At 45.7% G+C, this 24520-nt stretch overlaps 1 protein-coding gene across 1 annotated transcript in view; it reads left to right on the top strand.

The window, feature by feature from the left end:
• The window catches only part of LOC134927077 (kinesin-like protein KIFC3), a 280022-nt gene that overhangs the window by 24897 nt on the left and 230605 nt on the right, over nt 1–24520 (top strand). The window contains exons 2-4 of the mRNA XM_063921075.1: nt 1381–1457; nt 2710–2866; nt 10940–11192. Of these exons, the coding sequence (XP_063777145.1) occupies nt 1381–1457; nt 2710–2866; nt 10940–11192 (487 nt within the window). The remainder of the gene's footprint in view (nt 1–1380; nt 1458–2709; nt 2867–10939; nt 11193–24520) is intronic.

Here is a 24520-nt window from a genome sequence, read left to right as displayed (position 1 = left end):
CCTGAACTGCTCAACTCACTCTTCACTTAAATCCCCATAATTGTGCATACCTTCCCCTGCTATGTGATGATCTAGAATATGGGGTGTCCATATTACTCTCTGCTATTTTATGTACTATATGAGTGTAAATGTCATGTGTTTGTGATGTGGGATTGTTGGGATGTTTCATATCTTGGAAACTGTACTTGTGAGTGATATAATTAAATAACACACTCCACAGGCAAATAGACCTCAGCTATGTTTCAGATTATTTTCCATATGCTGTGCTACTATGGAGATATGGGGGGTCATTCCGAGTTGATCGCTCGCTAGCAGTTTTTAGCAGCCATACAAACGCTATGCCGCCGCCCACTGGGAGTGTACTTAGCAGAAGTGCGAATGAAAGGATCGCAGAGCGGCTACAAAATAATTTTGTGCAGTTTCAGAGTAGCTTCAGACCTACTCAGCGCTTGCGATGACTTCAGACTATTCAGTTCCTGTTTTGACGTCACGAACACGCCCTGTGTTCGCCCAGCAATGCCTGCATTTTTCCTGGTACGCTTGCATTTTTTCGAACACTCCCTGAAAACGGTCAGTTGACACCCAGAAACGCCCTCTTCATGTCAATCACTCTGCGGCCAGCAGTGCGACTGAAAAGCTTCGCTAGACCTTATGTGAAACTACATCGGTCGTTGTGAAAGTACGTCGCGCATACGCATTGCGCAGCATACGCATGCGCAGAAGCGCCGTTTTTTTGCATCATCGCAGCAAACATTTTCTGCTAGCAATCAACTCGGAATGACCCCCCATAATTTCAAGTCATAAACCATATCCAATAAGATGTGCCTTTAATCTAGTGTTACCAATGTGTGTCTCTGAATACATGTGTGATGATTACCCCCCACTGGGTTGCTTACTTTAGATGCAAACAAAAACAGAAGACTGCCCTGTAAGGTAATTGGCCACTTTCTCCAGCCATCATAAATTCACCAACATTGTAATGATGCTTGGCCTGGCTCTGAGTTCAATTACCAGTGATATAGGGAAATGATTTTAACCTAAAGGACTTCTCAGGCCTGATACTGCATTAACGTCCTAATAATAAACCTCTAGGGGCTAACAAAAGGTTTTCCGCATCTGTCTCCTCGGTTACGGACAATGGCAGCATCCTGAGTCCTAGGCGTGAGTCGTCTATTGCCAAGTGTGCGGCAGATTCATAACTCAGTTTAAGAATAAACGTACTTATTACATCAAGTGACAGTCACTACCACAGCGCTATCCCTCAGATTTACAGTGGAAGTCAGACATACAGAGGGAAATATTCATATAATGACCATTCAGCAGTGGGAAGTGTGTGTGCTTGCCATGTGAGCTAACAATCTATTTTACTCTCTTGTGCAGGCAGGTTCCCCTGTGGTGGAGACAGACAAATCCAGGCAGAACATATTGTGGCCGGAGCTAGATGATCTGGAAAGTAGGTGACGGAAATCCTGCAATATCTCTATCACACTATCTATGTGCTTCATCCTATGGTCTCATCCTGCTCTGTGTATGCAGGATCATCATTATATGAAGCCATATTATATATATTCTGGAAAAGGGACATATTACTGAGTCTCTCACGAAGCCACACCCACGTCTTACTCATTTACATAAGAAAAGGAGGAAAAATGGTGGAATAGCACATAGAGTTATCGTAACCTAATGGGGCTCCAGCAGCTTACACCTCTGTCAGTCATTGTATAGTATTCCTCAGCAGCCAATCAGAGCATTAGATAACTCACAGGACTAGAACAACCAGCAGCCAATCAGAGCATTAGATAACTCACAGGACTAGAACAACCAGCAGCCAATCAGAGCATTAGATCACTCATTGCTCTAGAGCAACCTGCAGCCAATCAGAGCATTAGATCACTCGCAGGACTAGAACAACCTGCAGCCAATCAGAGCATTAGATCACTCGCAGGACTAGAACAACCAGCAGCCAATCAGAGCATTAGATAACTCACAGGACTAGAACAACCAGCAGCCAATCAGAGCATTAGATCACTCATTGCTCTAGAGCAACCTGCAGCCAATCAGAGCATTAGATCACTCGCAGGACTAGAACAACCTGCAGCCAATCAGAGCATTAGATCACTCGCAGGACTAGAACAACCTGCAGCCAATCAGAGCATTAGATCACTCGCAGGACTAGAACAACCTGCAGCCAATCAGAGCATTAGATCACTCTCAGGACTAGAATAACCTGCAGCCAATCAGAGCATTAGATCACTCTCAGGACTAGAATAACCTGCAGCCAATCAGAGCGTTAGATCACTCGCAGGACTAGAACAACCTGCAGCCAATCAGAGCATTAGATCACTCATTGCTCTAAAACAACCTGCAGCCAATCAGAGCCTATGATGGATTAGACCTAGTCATTCATTCGCTGCCTGCTCCATTAGAAGCTCCTCCCTCCTATCTGGGCATCTTGCTACGTATAAGGCCTCGGTTATTATACAGCGCCGTATACACAACTTTATAAAACAACATAGAATATTACACTGACTGTGTATTCAGCCATAACAAGAGATAAAGTAGCAGCCAATCAGCTCCTAACTGTCATTTATCAAACAGCCTGTACCATGGCAGCTAGGAAGCTGATTGGCTGGTACTTTCCCTCTCTTTTCCGTCCCCACTTTATCTCTTGTTAATACTTTTGTGCCTTGTGTACTGATTTGCAGGTAGTGATGACAGCAGTGAGATCTCGGCGTCGGAGGATGAGGCCGGAGGGTCTGACGATCACTTATTGGGAGATCTCCGCTCCCCCCTCACTGAGTTCCTGGCCTTTAAGCAGGAGAGCAGCGCCGAACGATCCGCGTCTACCGGTCAGGACCCCAGCAAGGTAAACGTGCATTACTTCTATACGCTCTGCTTGCCATCACTAGCACTACAAGTCCCAGACTCCTTCCTGCTATGGGATCCATTACACAGGCTGGTACGCGGTCTGCGTGTACTTCACCACAGATTCTCAGTGTACAGGCGGCCGCGGCCCCCGTAGGAATGTGCACGCCGCCCTGCATAAATGTAATGGACCAGGCCTGCCGACATGTGACATCACGTTTGGTGGCAGATTTGATCTCCACTTGTATAAGGGAGTTCCTAGGCTCCCACCCCTTACTCCAGCGTTATGTCCCTGTGCTTACCAGTGCTCTCCCTGTGTGGTTCCTGCCGTCCCCTGCCCATTCCTGATATCCAGATCTGACCCGTCTGTCACAGAAACATAGAATGTGACGGCAGATAAGAACCACTTGGCCCATCTAGTCTGCCCCACTTTTTTTTACATTATTTTTATCTCTAACCTTATTTGATCCTTATTTCTTTGTAAGGATCCTTATGTCTATCCCAAGCATGTTTAAATTGCTCTACTGTCTTAGCCTCTACCACCTCTGATGGGAGGCTATTCCACTTATCCACTACCCTTTCTGTGAAATTATTTTTCCGCAAATTTCCCCTGAACCTCCCCCCCTCCAGTCTCAGTGCATGTCCTCGAGTTCTAATACTTCTCTTCATTTGGAGAATGTTTCCCTCCTGAACTTTGTTAAAACCCTTGATATATTTGAAAGTTTCTATCATGCCCCCGTTTTCCCTTCTCTCCTCCAAACTATACATGTTGAGATCTTTTAGCCTTTCCGGATAAGTTTTGTGATGTCGGCCATGCACCATTTTATTTGCCCTTCTTTGTACTGTCTCTAATGTATTTATATCCTTCTGGAGATACAGTATGGGGCTAATTCAGAGTTGATCGCAGCAGCAAATTTGTTAGCAGTTGGGCAAAACCATGTGCACTGCAGGGGTGGCAGATGTAACATGTGCAGAGAGAGTTAGATTTGGGTGTGGTGTGTTCAAACTGAAATCTAAATTGCAGTGCAAAAAAGAGCAGCCAGTATTTACCATACCCAAACAAAATAACCCACCAAATCTAACTCTCTCTGCACATGTTACATCTGCCTCCCCTGCAGTGCACATGGTTTTGCCCAACAAATTTGCTGCTGCGATCAACTCTGAATTACCCCCATAGTATCCAGAACTGGACACAGTATTCCAGATGGGGCCATACCAATGACCTATACAGTGACATTATCACTTATTTTTTCCTGCTACTGATTCCTCTCCCTATGCAATCAAGCATCTGACTAGCCTTTCTCATTGCTTTGTTGCATTGCTTTCCTGCCTTCAAGTCACTTGAAATAGTGACTCCTAAATCCCTTCCCTCCTCAGTAGTTTCCATTATAGAACCCTTGATACTATATTTAGCCTTTGGGTTTTTGAGATCCAAGTGCATGATTTTGCATTTTTTAGCATTAAACTGTAGTTGCCACGTTCTTGACCATTTCTCAAGCCTACCTATGTCATCAATCATTTGTTTTACCCCTCCCGGTGTGTCTACTCTGTTGCATATCTTTGTATCATCTGCAAAAAGGCATATCTTCCCTTCAATACCATCTGCAATGTCACCAACAAAGATATTAAAGAGAACTGGACCAAGTACAGATCCCTGGGGTACTCCACTGGTAACATTTCCCTCCATAGATTGCACTCCATTTACTACAACTGTCTGTTTCCTATCCTGCAACCAGGTTCTTATCCATTTAACTATTCTATAATCCACCCCCACGCTTTAAAGTTTATTTAGCAGTCTGCGATGTGGGACAGTGTCAAATGCCTTACTAAAGTCTAGATATGCTACATCTACAGCTTCCCCTTGATCTATTATTTTCGTCACAGAGTCAAAAAAGTCAATAAGATTTGTTTGGCATGATCTCCCACCAGTAAATCCATGCTGTTTTGGATCCTGTAAGTTGTTTGATTAAGATCTTTCACAACTCTTTCTTTTAATAGTTTTTCCATTAATTTCCCTACTATGGATGTAAGGCTTACTGGTCTGTAGTTACTTGCTTCTTCCTTGCTTCCACTTTTGTGAAGTGGAACTACATTTGCTCTTTACCAGCCCTCTGGAATGGCACCTGTATTTAGTGACTGGTTAAATAATTCTGTTAAAGGTGCCACCAGCACATCTTTTAGCTCTTTTAGTATCCTTGGGTGTATCCCATCTGGCCCTATTGATTTATCCACTTTTAGTTTTGAAAGTTCTGTTAGGACCTTCTCCTCTGTAAATGTACTTTCATCTACCTTATTTTTATGAATGTCCCTGCAACTTAACTGTGGCCCCATCCCTTCTTCTGTAGTAAATACTGAGCAAAAATAATTATTTAGGTGATCTGCTATTGCCTTGTCTCCCTCCACCAAATTCTCACTCTCTGTCTTAAGTGTTATTATTCCTCCATTTGATTTTCTCCTTTCACTTATATACTTAAAAAAAGTTTTGCCCCCTTTATCTACTGACTGGGCCATTTTCTCCTCAGCTTCTGCCTTTGCACGTCTGATCACTTTCTTAGCATCCTTCCGTCTGTCAAGATACGCCTCTTTGTCGTTATTATTTTGAGTCTGTTTGTATTTCCTAAAAGCCATCTTTTTTGCTTTCACACTAGTTGATACTTCTTTTGTGAACCACACTGGCTTCCTTTTCCTGGTGCTTTTCCTAACCCTTTTGATACAAAGGTCTGTTGCCCTTAGTATTGCACTTTTTAGTTTTTCCCAGCTCTCCTGCACCCCTTCCAAGTTCTTCCAGTCCACCAATGAATCACTTAAACATCTCCCCATTTTTGCAAAGTCAGCATTTCTAAAATCCAACACCTTTGTTTTTGTGTGACAGGAGTTGGATCCTGTCTTTATACTAAACCATCCTGCTTGATGATCACTAGATCCCAGGTGCTCACGCACATATATGTCTGATATTCTGTCTCCATTTGTAAGAATTAAATCTAATATTGAGTCTTTGTGAGTAGGCTCCCTCACCAATTGCTTGAAAGATGCTACCTGTAAGGAATTTAGAAATTTGACACTTGTTGCTGAACTTGCAAAAGCCCCTCCCGATTTACATGAGGCAAATTAAAGTCTCCCATGTAGTGATGTCCAACAATAGGTTCCTGTCCAAATCCTGCCCCTGGCCTGGTGGTCTATAGATCACCCCAATACGAATAATGTCCTTCTCCCCGGTTTCTATGGTGACCCAAAGGTCCTCAGTTTTGTCATCAATATTTTGTATTAAAGTAGCATTTATACTTTTTTTTTACATACATTGCTACCCCTCCTCCTATTCTTCCCATTCTATCTTTCCTAAATAAATTGTATCCTGGTATAGCTATGTCCCAGTCATGACTCTCATTGCACCATGACTCTGTAATTGCTACAATAGCCAGGTTATCTCTTGTTATTATCGCAGTTAGCCTCTGGAACTTTGGTGGTCATTCCAAGTTGATCGCTCGCTAGCAGTTTTTTGCAGCCGTGCAAACGCTATTCCGCCTCCCACTGGGAGTGTATTTTAGCTTAGCAGAAGTGTGAACGAAAGGATCGCAGAGCGGCTACAAAGTTTTTTTGTGCAGTTTCAGAGTAGTTCAAAACCTACTCAGCGCTTGCGATCACTTCAGACTGTTCAGTTCCTGTTTTGACATCACAAACACGCCCTGCGTTCGCCCAGCCATGCCTGCATTTTTCCTGCCACGCCTGCGTTTTTCCAAACACTCCCTGAAAACGGTCAGTTGACACCCAGAAACGCCCTCTTCCTGTCAATCACTCTGCGGCCAGCAGTGCTTATGAAATGCTTCGCAAGACCCTGTGTGAAACTACATTGTTCGTTGTAATAGTACGTCGCGCGTGCGCATTGCGCCGCATGCGCAGAAGTGCTGTTTTTTGGCCTCATCGCTGCACATTGTGCAGCATATTGTGGTGGCCCAGTGCTGTAGAATATTGTGGCGGTACAGTGCTATAGCATATTGTGGTGGCCCAGCACTATAGCATATTGTGGTGGCCCAGTGCTGTAGCATATTGTGGTGGTACAGCGCTGTAGCATATTGTGGCGGTACAGCACTGTAGCATATTGTGGTGGCCGGATGCTGTAGAATATTGTGGCGGTACAGTGCTGTAGCATATTGAGGCAGTCAAGTGTTACAGAGAATTGTGGCGTAGCATATTGTGGCGGTCCAGCACTGTAGCATATTGTGGCGGTCCAGCGCTGTAGCATATTATGGCGGTCCAGCGCTGTAGCATATTGTGGCGGTACAGCACTGTAGCATATTGTGGCGGTACAGCGCTGTAGCATATTGTGGCGGTACAGCGCTGTAGCATATTGTGGTGGTACAGCACTGTAGCATATTGTGGCGGTACAGCACTGTAGCATATTGTGGTGGCCGGATGCTGTAGAATATTGTGGCGGTACAGTGCTGTAGCATATTGAGGCAGTCCAGTGTTACAGAGAATTGTGGCGTAGCATATTGTGGCGGTCCAGCACTGTAGCATATTGTGGCGGTCCAGCGCTGTAGCATATTGTGGCGGTCCAGCGCTGTAGCATATTGTGGTGGTACAGCGCTGTAGCATATTGTGGTGGTACAGTGCTGTAGCATATTGTGGAAGTATGGTGCGGTAAAGTGATAATGATGACTTGCATGTTGAGGTGAAGTGATAATGATGACTTGCATGTTGAGGTAAAGTGATAATGATGACTTGCATGTTGAGGTAAAGTGATAATGATGACTTGCATGTTGAGGTGAAGTGATAATGATGACATGCATGTTGAGGTAAAGTGATAATGATGACATGCATGTTGAGGTGAAGTGATAATGATGACATGCATGTTGAGGTGAAGTGATAATGATGACTCGCATGTTGAGGTGAAGTGATAATGATGACATGCATGTTGAGGTAAAGTGATAGATGACATGCATGTTGAGGTGGAGTGATAATGATGACTTGCATGTTGAGGTGGAGTGATAATGATGACTTGCATGTTGAGGTGAAGTGATAATGATGACATGCATGTTGAGGTGAAGTGATAATGAATATTTGCATGTTGATGTGAAGTGATAATGATGACTTGCATGTTGAGGTAAAGTGATAATGATGACTTGCATGTTGAGGTGAAGTGATAATGATGACATGCATGTTGAGGTAAAGTGATAATGATGACATGCATGTTGAGGTAAAGTGATAATGATGACATGCATGTTGAGGTGGAGTGATAATGATGACTTGCATGTTGAGGTGAAGTGATAATGAGGACATGCATGTTGAGGTGAAGTGATAATGATGACTTGCATGTTGAGGTGAAGTGATAATGATGACTTGCATGTTGAGGTAAAGTGATAATGATGACTTTCATGTTGAGGTGAAGTGATAATGATGACTTGCATGTTGAGGTGAAGTGATAATGATGACTTGCATGTTGAGGTAAAGTGATAATGATGACTTGCATGTTGAGGTGAAGTGATAATGATGACTTGCATGTTGAGGTGAAGTGATAATGATGACTTGCATGTTGAGGTGAAGGGATAATGATGACATGCATGTTGAGGTGAAGTGATAATGATGACTTGCATGTTGAGGTGAAGTGATAATGATGACTTGCATGTTGAGGTGAAGTGATAATGATGACATGCATGTTGAGGTGAAGTGATAATGATGACATGCATGTTGAGGTGAAGTGATAATGATGACATGCATGTTGAGGTGAAGTGATAATGATGACATGCATGTTGAGGTGGAGTGATAATGATGACATGCATGTTGAGGTGAAGTGATAATGATGACATGCATGTTGAGGTGAAGTGATAATGATGACTCGCATGTTGCGGTGAAGTGATAATGATGACTCGCATGTTGAGGTGAAGTGATAATGATGACTCGCATGTTGAGGTGAAGTGATAATGATGACATGCATGTTGAGGTGAAGTGATAATGATGACTTGCATGTTGAGGTGAAGTGATAATGATGACTCGCATGTTGAGGTGAAGTGATAATGATGACATGCATGTTGAGGTGAAGTGATAATGAGGACTCGCATGTTGAGGTGAAGTGATAATGATGACTCGCATGTTGAGGTGAAGTGATAATGATGACTCGCATGTTGAGGTGAAGTGATAATGATGACTCGCATGTTGAGGTGAAGTGATAATGATGACTCGCATGTTGAGGTGAAGTGATAATGATGACTTGCATGTTGAGGTGAAGTGATAATGATGACATGCATGTTGAGGTGAAGTGATAATGATGACTTGCATGTTGAGGTGAAGTGATAATGATGACTCGCATGTTGAGGTGAAGTGATAATGATGACTCGCATGTTGAGGTGAAGTGATAATGATGACATGCATGTTGAGGTGGAGTGATAATGATGACTTGCATGTTGAGGTGGAGTGATAATGATGACTCGCATGTTGAGGTGAAGTGATAATGATGACTCGCATGTTGAGGTGAAGTGATAATGATGACTCGCATGTTGAGGTGAAGTGATAATGATGACATGCATGTTGAGGTGAAGTGATAATGATGACATGCATGTTGAGGTGAAGTGATAATGATGACATGCATGTTGAGGTGAAGTGATAATGATGACATGCATGTTGAGGTGAAGTGATAATGATGACTCGCATGTTGAGGTGAAGTGATAATGATGACTCGCATGTTGAGGTGAAGTGATAATGATGACTCGCATGTTGAGGTGAAGTGATAATGATGACTCGCATGTTGAGGTGAAGTGATAATGATGACATGCATGTTGAGGTGAAGTGATAATGATGACATGCATGTTGAGGTGAAGTGATAATGATGACATGCATGTTGAGGTGAAGTGATAATGATGACATGCATGTTGAGGTGGAGTGATAATGATGACATGCATGTTGAGGTGAAGTGATAATGATGACATGCATGTTGAGGTAAAGTGATAATGATGACATGCATGTTGAGGTGGAGTGATAATGATGACTTGCATGTTGAGGTGAAGTGATAATGATGACATGCATGTTGAGGTGAAGTGATAATGATGACATGCATGTTGAGGTGAAGTGATAATGATGACTTGCATGTTGAGGTGAAGTGATAATGATGACATGCATGTTGAGGTGAAGTGATAATGATGACTTGCATGTTGAGGTGAAGTGATAATGATGACTTGCATGTTGAGGTGAAGTGATAATGATGACTTGCATGTTGAGGTGAAGTGATAATGATGACTTGCATGTTGAGGTGAAGTGATAATGATGACTTGCATGTTGAGGTGAAGTGATAATGATGACATGCATGTTGAGGTGAAGTGATAATGATGACTTGCATGTTGAGGTGAAGTGATAATGATGACATGCATGTTGAGGTGAAGTGATAATGATGACTTGCATGTTGAGGTGAAGTGATAATGATGACTTGCATGTTGAGGTGAAGTGATAATGATGACATGCATGTTGAGGTGAAGTGATAATGATGACTTGCATGTTGAGGTGAAGTGATAATGATGACTTGCATGTTGAGGTGGAGTGATAATGATGACTTGCATGTTGAGGTGAAGTGATAATGATGACTTGCATGTTGAGGTGAAGTGATAATGATGACATGCATGTTGAGGTGAAGTGATACATTATCTTAGCTAGACAATGTGAAGGTGTAATGTAAAGTTGCAGGAGAGTGGGCTTTGCCCTGGCTCCATCTTCTGAGGACAGATGGTGGTATCTGGGGGAACATGCAGGGACACAGAACACTTCCCACTGAGCTCTCCCCTACACTGTCCAGTAACACAGGTGCTGAGGACTCAGGTTCTCTAGCCATGGAGTGCCAGCTTCTAGGTCCAACGCGTTCCGCAGTGTAACGTCGTCATTACATGGAAGTCTGCAGTCATTGAGTCTCAGAGTGACAGCCACATACCTGTATAATGGGTCAGATTACCTCCCCGTGGCTCTCACAATCTGCTGATAGTGGTATATGTACCCCCCCCTGACAGCTACACGTGTGCCGGTCTCCATCCTCAGGGCAGAGGGGTGAGGGAGTTACCATATTACCGCCATAACGTGTCTTCTTCTCCCCTTCCAGCCGGCATCCCCGCTCCTCACCGTCATGTCCCATCTCATCACCTTCCTGGAGCATTACTCCCAGATGCAGCGGCTGCAGAGTACGGCTCAGGAATACCGGGCCCAGCTCCACAGGGAGGAACACCGGCGCAAGAAGCAGCTGAGGACCCTCCGCGAGGCCTACAAGCAGCGCATGCAAGACAAGCACAGTCTCATCCAGAGTCTGGAAAGTGTCATCTGTGAGCAGCAGAGCGTTCTGGAGAGACTGCAGGGAGGTGAGAGACTGCAGGGAGGTGAGTGACTGCGGGGAGGTGAGAGACTGCGGGGAGGTGAGAGACTGCAGGGAGGTGAGTGACTGCGGGGAGGTGAGTGACTGCGGGGAGGTGAGAGACTGCGGGGAGGTGAGAGACTGCGGGGAGGTGAGTGACTGCGGGGAGGTGAGAGACTGAGGGGAGGCAAGAGACTGCAGGGAGGTGAGTGACTGCGGGGAGGTGAGTGACTGCGGGGAGGTGAGTGACTGCGGGGAGGCAAGAGACTGCGGGGAGGCGAGTGACTGCAGGGAGGTGAGTGACTGCGGGGAGGTGAGTGACTGCGGGGAGGTGAGTGACTGCGGGGAGGTGAGAGACTGTGGGGAGGCAAGAGACTGCAGGGAGGTGAGTGACTGCGGGGAGGTGAGTGACTGCGGGGAGGTGAGTGACTGCGGGGAGGCAAGAGACTGTGGGGAGGCGAGTGACTGCAGGGAGGTGAGTGACTGCGGGGAGGTGAGTGACTGCAGGGAGGTGAGTGACTGCGGGGAGGTGAGTGACTGCAGGGAGGTGAGTGACTGCGGGGAGGTGAGTGACTGCGGGGAGGTGAGAGACTGTGGGGAGGCAAGAGACTGCAGGGAGGTGAGTGACTGCGGGGAGGTGAGTGACTGCGTGGAGGCAAGAGACTGTGGGGAGGTGAGTGACTGCGGGGAGGTGAGTGACTGCGGGGAGGCAAAAGACTGTGGGGAGGTGAGTGACTGCAGGGAGACGAGTGACTGCAGGGAGGTGTGTGACTGCGGGAGGTGAGAGACTGCAGGGAGGTGAGAGACTGCAGGGAGGTGAGAGACTGCGGGGAGGTGAGAGACTGTGGGGAGCTGAGTGAGTGCGCGGAGGTGAGTGACTGCGGAGAGGTGAGAGACTGCGGGGAGGTGAGAGACTGTGGGGAGGCGAGAGACTGCAGGGAGGTGAGTGACTGCAGGGAGGTGAGTGACTGCGGGAGGTGAGAGACTGTGGGGAGGTGAGTGAGTGCAGGGAGGTGAGTGCGGGGAGGTGAGAGACTGCAGGGAGGTGAGTGACTGCGGGGAGGTGAGTGACTGCAGGGAGGTGAGAGACTGGAGGGAGGTGAGTGACTGTGGGGAGGTGAGTGACTGCGGGGAGGTGAGTGACTGCAGGGAGGTGAGAGACTGCAGGGAGGTGAGTGACTGCGGGGAGGTGAGAGACTGCGGGGAGGTGAGAGACTGTGGGGAGGCGAGAGACTGCAGGGAGGCGAGAGACAGGTCAGTCCCTGGCAGAAGGGAGAGACTGCAGGGAGGTGAGTGACTGCGGGGAGGTGAGTGACTGCGGGAGGTGAGAGACTGCGGGGAGGTGAGGGAGTGCGGGGAGGTGAGTGAGTGCGGGGAGGTGAGAGACTGCGGGGAGGTGAGTGACTGCAGGGAGGTGAGTGACTGCGGGGAGGTGAGTGACTGCGGGAGGTGAGAGACTGCGGGGAGGTGAGGGAGTGCGGGGAGGTGAGTGAGTGCGGGGAGGTGAGAGACTGCGGGGAGGTGAGTGACTGCAGGGAGGTGAGTGACTGCGGGGAGGTGAGTGACAGGTCAGTCCCTGGCAGAGGGGAGAGACTGCAGGGAGGTGGCAGGCAGTGGTGCAAGTAGTAAACAAATCTTAGTGGTACTGTGCGTGCGTACCGTAGGCGTGCAACCAAAAAATGGTCGTGGACAATGAAAATGGCAGCTGTCAACATGACACGCCCCCACTTCTCGTCACTCTGAGAACATTCATGTACTGTACATCCCATATGCACTTACCTTTATGCTGGTTTCTCAGAATGGAGAACCTCTGAAGAAATGTCCCCCCAGGTCAGACGGCGTCTTTAGTCGGTATTCACTATTCATGTAGGAAATCACATGGAAGATGCCTGATTGTGTAGGAATATAACCAAAGTCATACAACAGAGATTCATGCCAGCTGTGACACCTTATACCCCTCCCAGCCACACCATCATCTCCCCCCTGCATATCTCAGCCACACCATCATCTCCCCCCTGCATATCTCAGCCACACCATCATCCCCCTGCATATCTCAGCCATACCATCATCTCCCCTGCATATCTCAGCCACACCATCATCTCCCCCCTGCATATCCCAGTCACACCATCATCTCCCCACTGCATATCCCAGTCAAACCATGATCTCCCCCCGCTACTCATCTCTCAACCACACCGTCATCTCCCCCTGCATATCTCAGCCACACCATCATCTCCCCCTGCATATCTCAGCCACACCATCATCTCCCCCTGCATATCTCAGCCACACCATCATCTCCCCCCGCTACTCGTCTCTCAGCCACACTGTCATCTCCCCCCTGCATATCTCAGCCACACCATCATCCCCCCCGCTACTCGTCTCTCAGCCACACTGTCATCTCCCCCCTGCATATCTCAGCCACACCATCATCCCCCCCACTACTCGTCTCCCAGCCACACCATCATCTCCTTCCTGCATATCTCATCCACACCATCATCTCCCCCCTGCTTATCTCATCCACACCATCATCTCCCCCGACTACTCGTCTCCCAGCCACACCGTCATCTACCTCCTGCATATCTCATCCACACCATCATCCCCCCCACTACTCGTCTCTCAGCCACACCATCATCTCCCCTGCATATCTCATCCACACCATCATCTCCCCCCACCTGCTACTTGTCTCTCAGCCACACCATCATCTCCCCCTGCATATCTCAGCCACACCATCATCTCCCCCATCTGCTACTTGTCTCAGCCACACCATCATCTCCCCCCTACATATCTCAGCCACACCATCATCTCCCCCCGCTACTCATCTCTCAGCCACACCATCATCTCCCCCCTGCATATCTCAGCCACACCATCATCCCCCCGCTACTCGTCTCTCAGTCACACTGTCATCTACCCCCTGCATATCTCATCCACACCATCATCCCCCCCACTACTCGTCTCCCAGCCACACCATCATCTCCTTCCTGCATATCTTATCCACACCATCATCTCCCCCCTGCTTATCTCATCCACACCATCATCTCCCACGACTACTCGTCTCCCAGCCACACCGTCATCTACCTCCTGCATATCTCATCCACACCATCATCCCCCCCACTACTCGTCTCTCAGCCACACCATCATCTCCCCTGCATATCTCATCCACATCATCATCTCCCCCCACCTGCTACTTGTCTCTCAGCCACACCATCATCTCCCCCTGCATATCTCAGCCAGACCATCATCTCCCCCATCTGCTACTTGTCTCAGCCACACCATCATCTCCCCCTGCATATCTCAGCCACACCATCATCTCCCCCCGCTACTCGTCTCTCAGCCACACCATCATCTCCCCCCTGCATATCTCAGCCACACCATCATCCCCCCGCTACTCGTCTCTCAGTCACACCATCATCTACCCCCTGCATATCTCATCCACACCATCATCCCCCCACTACTCGTCTCCCAGCCACATCATCATCTCCTTCCTGCATATCTCATCCACACCATCATCTCCCCCCTGCTTATCTCATCCACACCATCATCTCCCCCGACTACTCGTCTCCCAGCCACACCATCATCTACCTCCTGCATATCTCAGCCACACCATCATCCCCCCCGCTACTCGTCTCTCAGCCACACTGTCATCCCCCCCACTACTCGTCTCCCAGCCACACCATCATCTCCTTCCTGCATATCTCATCCACACCATCATCTCCCCCCTGCTTATCTCATCCACACCATCATCTCCCCCGACTACTCGTCTCCCAGCCACACCGTCATCTACCTCCTGCATATCTCATCCACACCATCATTCCCCCCACTACTCGTCTCTCAGCCACACCATCATCTCCCCTGCATATCTCATCCACACCATCATCTCCCCCCACCTGATACTTGTCTCTCAGCCACACCATCATCTCCCCCATCTGCTACTTGTCTCAGCCACACCATCATCTCCCCCCTACATATCTCAGCCACACCATCATCTCCCCCCGCTACTCATCTCTCAGCCACACCATCATCTCCCCCCTGCATATCTCAGCCACACCATCATCCCCCCGCTACTCGTCTCTCAGTCACACTGTCATCTACCCCCTGCATATCTCATCCACACCATCATCCCCCCCACTACTCGTCTCCCAGCCACACCATCATCTCCTTCCTGCATATCTTATCCACACCATCATCTCCCCCCTGCTTATCTCATACACACCATCATCTCCCACGACTACTCGTCTCCCAGCCACACCGTCATCTACCTCCTGCATATCTCATCCACACCATCATCCCCCCCACTACTCGTCTCTCAGCCACACCATCATCTCCCCTGCATATCTCATCTACATCATCTCCCCCCACCTGCTACTTGTCTCTCAGCCACACCATCATCTCCCCCTGCATATCTCATCCAGACCATCATCTCCCCCATCTGCTACTTGTCTCAGCCACACCATCATCTCCCCCTGCATATCTCAGCCACACCATCATCTCCCCCCCGCTACTCGTCTCTCAGCCACACCATCATCTCCCCCCTGCATATCTCAGCCACACCATCATCCCCCCGCTACTCGTCTCTCAGTCACACCATCATCTACCCCCTGCATATCTCATCCACACCATCATCCCCCCACTACTCGTCTCCCAGCCACATCATCATCTCCTTCCTGCATATCTCATCCACACCATCATCTCCCCCCTGCTTATCTCATCCACACCATCATCTCCCCCGACTACTCGTCTCCCAGCCACACCATCATCTACCTCCTGCATATCTCATCCACACCATCATCCCCCCCACTACTCGTCTCTCAGCCACACCATCATCTCCCCCTGCATATCTCAGCCACACCATCATCTCCCCCCACCTGCTACTTGTCTCAGCCACACCATCATCTCCCCCCTGCATATCTCAGCCACACCATCATCTCCCCCCGCAACTCGTCTCTCAGCCACACTGTCATCTCCCCCCTGCATATCTCAGCCACACCATCATCCCCCCCACTACTCGTCTCTCAGCCACACCATCATCTCCCCCTGCATATCTCAGCCACACCATCATCTACCCCCTGCATATCTCATCGACACCATCATCTTCCCCCCACTACTCGTCTCAGTCACACCGTCATCTACCCCCTGCATATCTCATCCACATCATCATCCCCCCACTACTCATCTCTCAGCCACACCATCATCCCCCCTCATTTACATCATCTTCCCCACTACTCGTCTCTCAGCCACACCATCATCTCTCCCTGCATATCTCATCCACACCACCATCTCCGCCCTGCTACTCGCCTCTCAGCCACACCATCATCTACCCCCTGCATATCTCAGCCACCGCATCATCTCCCTCCTGCTACTCATCTCTCAGCCACACCATCATCTACCCCCTGCATATCTCAGCCACACCAACACCCTCCCGCTACTCATCTCAGCCACACCATCATCTAACCCCTGCATATCTCATCCACACCATCCTCTCCCCCTGCATATCTCAGCCACACCATCATCTCCCCCTGCATATCTCAGCCACACCATTATCTCCCTCCTACATATCTCAGCCACACCATCATCTCCCCCTGCATATCTCAGCCACACCATTATCTCCCTCATGTGTATCTCAGTCACATCATCATCTCCCTCTACTCGTCTCTCAGCCACACCATCATCCCCCTGCATATCTCAGCCACACCATCATCTCTCCCTGTACTCGTTTCTCAGCCACACCATCACCTCCCCCCTGCATATCTCATCCACACCATTATCTCCCCCCTGCTACTCGTCTCTCAGCCACACCATCATTTCCCCCTTGCATATCTCAGCCACACCATCATCTCCCCCTACATATCTCAGCCACCCCATTTTCTCCCCATGCATATCTCAGCCACATCATCTCCCCCTGCATATATCAGCCACACTATCATCTCCCCCTACTCGTCTCTCAGCCACACCATCATCTCCCCCTCTACTCGTCCCTCAGCCACACCATCATCTCCCCCTGCATATCTCATCCACACCATCATCTCCCCCTGCTACACATCTCTCAGCCACACCATCATCTTCCCCCCTGCTACTCATCTCTCAGCCACACCATCATCTCTTCCCTGCATATCTCAGCCACACAATCATCTCCCCCCGTTACTTATCTCTCAGCCACACCATCAACTCTCCCCTGCATATCTCAGCCAAAGCTTCATCTCCCCCCTGCATATCTCAGCCACAACGTCTCCCCTGCTCTACTCATCTCTCAGCCACACCGTCATCAACCCCTGGATATATCAGCCATTTTGCCTTCCTTCCACTACTCGTCTCTCAGCCACACCGCCATCTACCCCCAGCATCTATCAGCCACACCATCATCTTCCCCCTGCAACTCTCAGCCTGTCCCCTTAAATTCTGTGTCTCTCAGCCTGCCCCCCATTGACTCAGTGTCTCTCAGCTTGACCCCCCTCCTTCACTGTCTCTCAGCCTACCCCCTTTAATTCTGTGTGTCTCAGCCTGCGCCCCCCCTCCTTTGTTCTGTGTCTCAGCCTGCGTGTCCCCCCCCCCCCCATTCATTCTGTTTCTCTCACTCACCCTCTGCGCTGGAAGAGAACAGCAGGCCAGGCAGGCGTGCAGCAGGAGGAAGCAGCGGGCACGTCCTTCCTGCTATGATGCTGCGCTCCCAGCTGCACTGTAACAAGAAGAGCCGCTGCCGCTGAGCAAGTCTCGGGAGCTTGGCGGCAGCTGTGTCCCGGGAGCTTGGCGGCAGCTGTGTTTACCAGCCACTAATGGCGGCTATAGTGTGATCGAGGGGGTACACTGTACCGGCGGCCACATTCTTAACGGTGCGCCTCATCCCTGCACCCAGCAGCAGCCAGTGATACTCACCGTAATAGATACACATACATATATAGACTTATACGTGTGTGTATGTATATATATATATATATATATATATATATATATATATATACACACAGAAGAACAAAATAACATAGCGCGTACTGTTTTTACGCAATCACAATCTACAGATCATATAAACCAATTGTGTGTTAAAAAACTTTCTGGGTAAAGGTAAATCCCACAAATTTAAAATCCACAGCCAGGGATTTTGTTTTAAAAGTTTTTCACCATAAAACACACATAAAACATAAAGGTAGAAGTATAAAATATACAGTGTTCAATCTATAGATAAAATGGACCAATTATGTGTTTAAAACTTTCTGGGTATATGCAAGTCCCAAAAATTTAAAATCCACAGCCAGGGATTTTTTAAAAGTTTTTTCACAAAATTTAATAAAACACATAAAACATGAAAGGTAGAAGTAATGCGAGCGTACAAGATAAAATTGAATGACAAGCTTATCTGTCCATATTAGGACTGGGATACATCAGATCTTTCGTAAGCATCCAAGATAAATAGTAAAATTTCAAACGTACAAAAATTAAATATTAAAACAGCTTATCTGCCCATAAGGGAAGTTCAGGTGCATCAGTCCCAACGCGTTTCGTCCTTAACTAGACTTCATCATGGGGATAAGGTCAGTAAGCAAAGATGCTCTATTTATACCTGAAGAGAGAGTGAGAACCCAGCACATGGCCAGGTAATTGATGACATCACTTCCTGTTAGGTGATGTCGAATTTAGGCAATGGGAGACAGTTTAATTAAACTTTCAGGCATGGTGGCTACATATTGTGTGTATAGAGGGCACAAACAGGTGATAGGCAGGGAAATTGTAATGAAAAACGAAGCTTAAAAGCTTCGTATGGCGCTGTGCAGCGCGGTGGAACGCACGCTGGAACGCACAGCTAGTTCCTGGCGTGGTCCGCCGCGCGTCACTTCCGGTTTTGCGGAAGGTACTTCCGCCGGCCGGTGGAACGCACTGTGGAACGCATCGTCATCTCCGTGACGATGCGCTCTGCACAGCGGAGCTTAGCAGCAGTAATCAACTGCTGCTTCAGTAATCAGTGAAACAAGGGGGGCAGTGACGAGGGATGGCAGTGGACGAACTAATTAGAATATATAAGTACATGTGTATATAGGAACATATCCGGATTAAAGATAGAGATAAAGGAAATAAATATAAAAATAAATATAAATATAAAAATAATAATAAAAATAAAAATAATAATAATAAAAATAAAAATGAAAATAAATATAAATGTAAATATAAAATATATATAAAATATATATATAAAAAAGACATATATATATGAAATAGTGATATAGTTCTTTCTCCATATATAGAGGTATGTCCCATCTTAGTAAGTTTTCATCATAAAGTCCGTAGTGGTTCACACGTAGTGCTCGTGAAGTTAAAAACGTCCAAAATAAAGCTGGATAGAGCCGGTTTTTCGCCAATAGGCTGGAATATTAAAAGGATAAAAGATTTATATTACACGATGGCTAGGGATGATTAGGAATAGGTGTAGTATAACATACAGAGATGTGAGATGTGCAATTGAGTTGCAGGTGATTATATTGACTCAAGGTCATAACGAAGGAAGGTGCGATAATATAGTGCAATTGTGGTCATAATATATTACTATTTTGTGTTAAAAGTATAGGTGATGAGTCTTTTATAAAAAAGGGGCGATTTCAAATGCTTCATTGAAGCCCAGCGGTGCCATAGTTTGCAGTTCAAAGATCCAGAACATCTCTCTTTTCGATAATTTGTTCAATATATCTCCTCCTCTTTCTCCTGATTTAATTTGCTCGATGGCTTTGAATGTCAGGTCTTCGGGATTGGATTTGTGTTTTTCCTTAAAATGTTTGGAAACAGCGTGATTCTCTACTTTATTTTTTATATTTCGGACATGTTCCTGTAGTCGAATTTTGAGTAGTCTTTTCGTTTTGCCCACGTATTTTAGGCCACATGTGCATTCTAAAAGATATATGACCATGGTTGAGTTACAGTTCATGAAGTCTTTGATTAGATATTCTTTCGAGTTGTTATGATTGGAGAAGTGTCTTCTAACCGGATGTACAAACTTGCACATGTTGCAGTTTCCACATTTATAATTTCCTTTGCACTTAGGCATCCCGATTTTGTTTGTAGGCTCTTCTTTTTTCAAGAGACTTGGGGCTATGATGTCTTTGAGACTTTTGGTCTTTCTAAAGACAATTTTTGGGCGTTCTGGAATGATGTCTTTGAGGACGGGGTCCAGTAAAAGGAGGTTCCAGTGTTTATTAAACGACTTCTTTATGGACTGTTCCTGACAGTTGTACGTAGTGATAAAGGGGATGAATTTCTCATCAGATTTCTCTTTGATCGGTTCAGTCTTGACATCATAAACTTTCTCAAGTGCCTTCTTGATGGTAGTCTCTGGATATTGTCTCTCTTTGAATCTCCCCGCATAAAGTTCCAGTTGTTTGGCGCACTCATCTGGATTGCTGCAGTTACGTCTGATCCGGTGAAATTGGGAGTATGGGATGTTGTTCTTCCAACCCTTTGCATGACAGCTTTTATAGTGTAGGTAACTGTTAGTGTCCACTTGTTTAATATAGTTGCAGGTGGTGATTTTTTGATTTGCACTTGATAAGGTCAGGTCCAGAAAGTCGATCTTCTCTTTGTCCATATGATGTGTGAATTTTAGGTTATAGTCGTTAGTAGATATTAAGTTGAAGAAAGCCAGAAAGTCTTCTTCTTGACCTTCCCAGATTATGAGAATATCATCAATATAGCGTTTATAAAGTATCAGCTGATCGATACATGGATTGTTGGAATGAATATGCTCCTCCTCCCAGCTTCCCATGAGGAGATTCGCGAAGCTGGGCGCAAAAATCGTCCCCATGGCTGTCCCACATGTCTGGAGAAAATAAGTGTCCTGGAATTTAAAGTAATTGTGACGGAGAATGAACCTGATAAAGTCACAAATGGCATCTTTATGGAGTGTGGAGAGATCTAAATCCCTGTCCAGAAACCTCCGACACGCTTCAATCCCTTTTTCGTGTACAATGCATGTGTAGAGGCTCTGGACATCTATGGTGATCCACAAGTAAGAATTCTTCCACTGTACCATTGGTAATATGTCCAAGACGTTCTTCGTGTCTTTGAGATATGACGGGAGTTGTACCACGTATTTCTGAAGAAAGACATCTATGTACTCAGACATATGTGCTGTCAATGAGTCAATTCCAGCAATAATGGGCCGACCTGGTGGATTAACAAGGGACTTGTGTATCTTTGGTAGGAAGTAGAAGATGGGTATGACCGGATTTGATGTCATTAAGTACTGGAATTCTTCTTTTTCCAAGATTTGATTATGAAGATATTGTACTAGTAAAACTCTCAATTCTTCAACGAATGTATTTGTGGGGTCGTTAGGAAGTTTTCTGTATGAGGTGTCGTCACTGAGGAGACGGGTAGCTTCTGTCACATATGCATCTCTGTCCATTATTACGAGGCCTCCTCCTTTGTCCGCCTGCTTAATGACAATGTTTCTATTTTCTTGTAATTTTTTCAGTGCTTCTTTTTCAGCATTTTTTAGGTTTGAGAATTTGCTTTTTTCATGATCTTCTTCACATAAATCTTTTTTGACTTGTTCATAGAACACATTGATGTAGTTGCCTTTGGACTCTAGAGGATAAAATTTTGATTTTCTTTTCAAACCGGATTTGGTTGCTTGAGATGGTGTGGTTTCTTTATCTTTTCTTGCGAAATGTCTCTTTAGTGTCAATGCTCTGACAAACTTGTTGAGATCAATAAAAGTCTCAAATTTATTCATCTGATATGTCGGTGCGAATTTTAGTCCTTTGCCAAGTAAAGAAATTTCTGCCGTGCTTAAGGTTTGTTTTGACAGGTTAAATATTCCTTTTTCCTGAGGGTCTATTTGAGGTATCTTTTTTTCGGGTTTTGTCCTGCCGCTGCCCCTTGTGCCTCTTCTTCTGGGTAGCTTCTTTTTGTGGGGGCTTGAGCCTTGAATCTCTCTCTGAAGAAGGTTTTCTTGGTAGTTGCTGGATTGTCTGTGTCCGGGTCCGGTGATAAAAAATCCGAGTCGCTATTGGAGTCCAGGCGTTGTAAAGCAGAGAACCTATTCTTCAGAGGTAAAGGTTTCATGTACGGAGAAACTTGATAGTTTGTAGTTCTCCATCTTTCCTGATTGCCTTTCTTTTGATATGGGGTTGTCTTCCATCTTTTAGTCCTTCGGTCTTGATAGACAGGGATACGGTTATAGTTATTTTCTTGGAATCTGCTCCAATTATTCACTTGGTTGTGCGCGTAATCTTCTTTATCTCTCAGGTATTTCTTTTGCTTACCTTTGATCACCTCTTCTTCTATACGTTCTATTTTCTTGGTTAGGGTAGCATCATTGGCTTTGAATTCCTCCTTATCTTGATGTCGTACTAGTATTTGTTCTTTTTTCTTTATGTCCTCCTCAATTGTGGTAAGAATATTCCTTTTCTCTGAGATGATTAGCCTCATTAGTTCTAATGAGCAGTTGTGGAGTGTTTCATCCCATTTCTTTATAAAATCCTGTTTATCCTGACCAAAAGTAGGTCTTTTGATAAGGCGTAGTCCTCTTGGGATTCTATTTACTGAGATGTATTGCTCCAAACCTTTGATCTCCCACCATGCTTTGATTTCTTTGGTTAGGAGTCTTTCTGTTTCCCAGAAAAGTGAGTCCATGTCCTCATCGTTAACAGTCACTTGAGATATGCTTGGATTTTCTTCGTTAAAAATCTGTTGACAGAGGTTGTTTCTTTTTTCCAAACCTCTATTTTTAAACATTATGGTGTACAGTGTGTCTAGCTGCCTCCGAGAGAAACCAGAAAATGTAGTCGAAAAGAGAAACGGGGGCGCTCAGATGTCACGGTGCACTACCACTAATAAATAGTAAAATTATGAAATCAAGTGTATAGAATAAGTGACACTTCCTCTAAAGTAAGAGTGGCTGCAACCTTAAGCAATAGATATGTGCTTGGAAAACACATAAACAAAATTTTTAGAAAGTGAAGTAAAGGGCGCCTGTTAGTGTCTAATAAAATTATAGAGCTGATGTGATTGAGAACAGGATACTACTTATCTGTCATAAATAGACTTTTGCTTCAGTCATTGGACCAGTACAGGTACATGAAAAAAGAAGAACAAAATAACATAGCGCGTACTGTTTTTACGCAATCACAATCTACAGATCATATAAACCAATTGTGTGTTAAAAAACTTTCTGGGTAAAGGTAAATCCCACAAATTTAAAATCCACAGCCAGGGATTTTGTTTTAAAAGTTTTTCACCATAAAACACACATAAAACATAAAGGTAGAAGTATAAAATATACAGTGTTCAATCTATAGATAAAATGGACCAATTATGTGTTTAAAACTTTCTGGGTATATGCAAGTCCCAAAAATTTAAAATCCACAGCCAGGGATTTTTTAAAAGTTTTTTCACAAAATTTAATAAAACACATAAAACATGAAAGGTAGAAGTAATGCGAGCGTACAAGATAAAATTGAATGACAAGCTTATCTGTCCATATTAGGACTGGGATACATCAGATCTTTCGTAGGCATCCAAGATAAATAGTAAAATTTCAAACGTACAAAAATTAAATATTAAAACAGCTTATCTGCCCATAAGGGAAGTTCAGGTGCATCAGTCCCAACGCGTTTCGTCCTTAACTAGACTTCATCATGGGGATAAGGTCAGTAAGCAAAGATGCTCTATTTATACCTGAAGAGAGAGTGAGAACCCAGCACATGGCCAGGTAATTGATGACATCACTTCCTGTTAGGTGATGTCGAATTTAGGCAATGGGAGACAGTTTAATTAAACTTTCAGGCATGGTGGCTACATATTGTGTGTATAGAGGGCACAAACAGGTGATAGGCAGGGAAATTGTAATGAAAAACGAAGCTTAAAAGCTTCGTATGGCGCTGTGCAGCGCGGTGGAACGCACGCTGGAACGCACAGCTAGTTCCTGGCGTGGTCCGCCGCGCGTCACTTCCGGTTTTGCGGAAGGTACTTCCGCCGGCCGGTGGAACGCACTGTGGAACGCATCGTCATCTCCGTGACGATGCGCTCTGCACAGCGGAGCTTAGCAGCAGTAATCAACTGCTGCTTCAGTAATCAGTGAAACAAGGGGGGCAGTGACGAGGGATGGCAGTGGACGAACTAATTAGAATATATAAGTACATGTGTATATAGGAACATATCCGGATTAAAGATAGAGATAAAGGAAATAAATATAAAAATAAATATAAATATAAAAATAATAATAAAAATAATAATAATAAAAATAAAAATGAAAATAAATATAAATGTAAATATAAAATATATATAAAATATATATATAAAAAAGACATATATATATGAAATAGTGATATAGTTCTTTCTCCATATATAGAGGTATGTCCC

This window comes from Pseudophryne corroboree, chromosome 5 (assembly GCF_028390025.1).
Source record: "Pseudophryne corroboree isolate aPseCor3 chromosome 5, aPseCor3.hap2, whole genome shotgun sequence".
Taxonomy (NCBI): domain Eukaryota; kingdom Metazoa; phylum Chordata; class Amphibia; order Anura; family Myobatrachidae; genus Pseudophryne; species Pseudophryne corroboree.
This window is presented reverse-complemented; position numbering and strand designations above follow the sequence as displayed.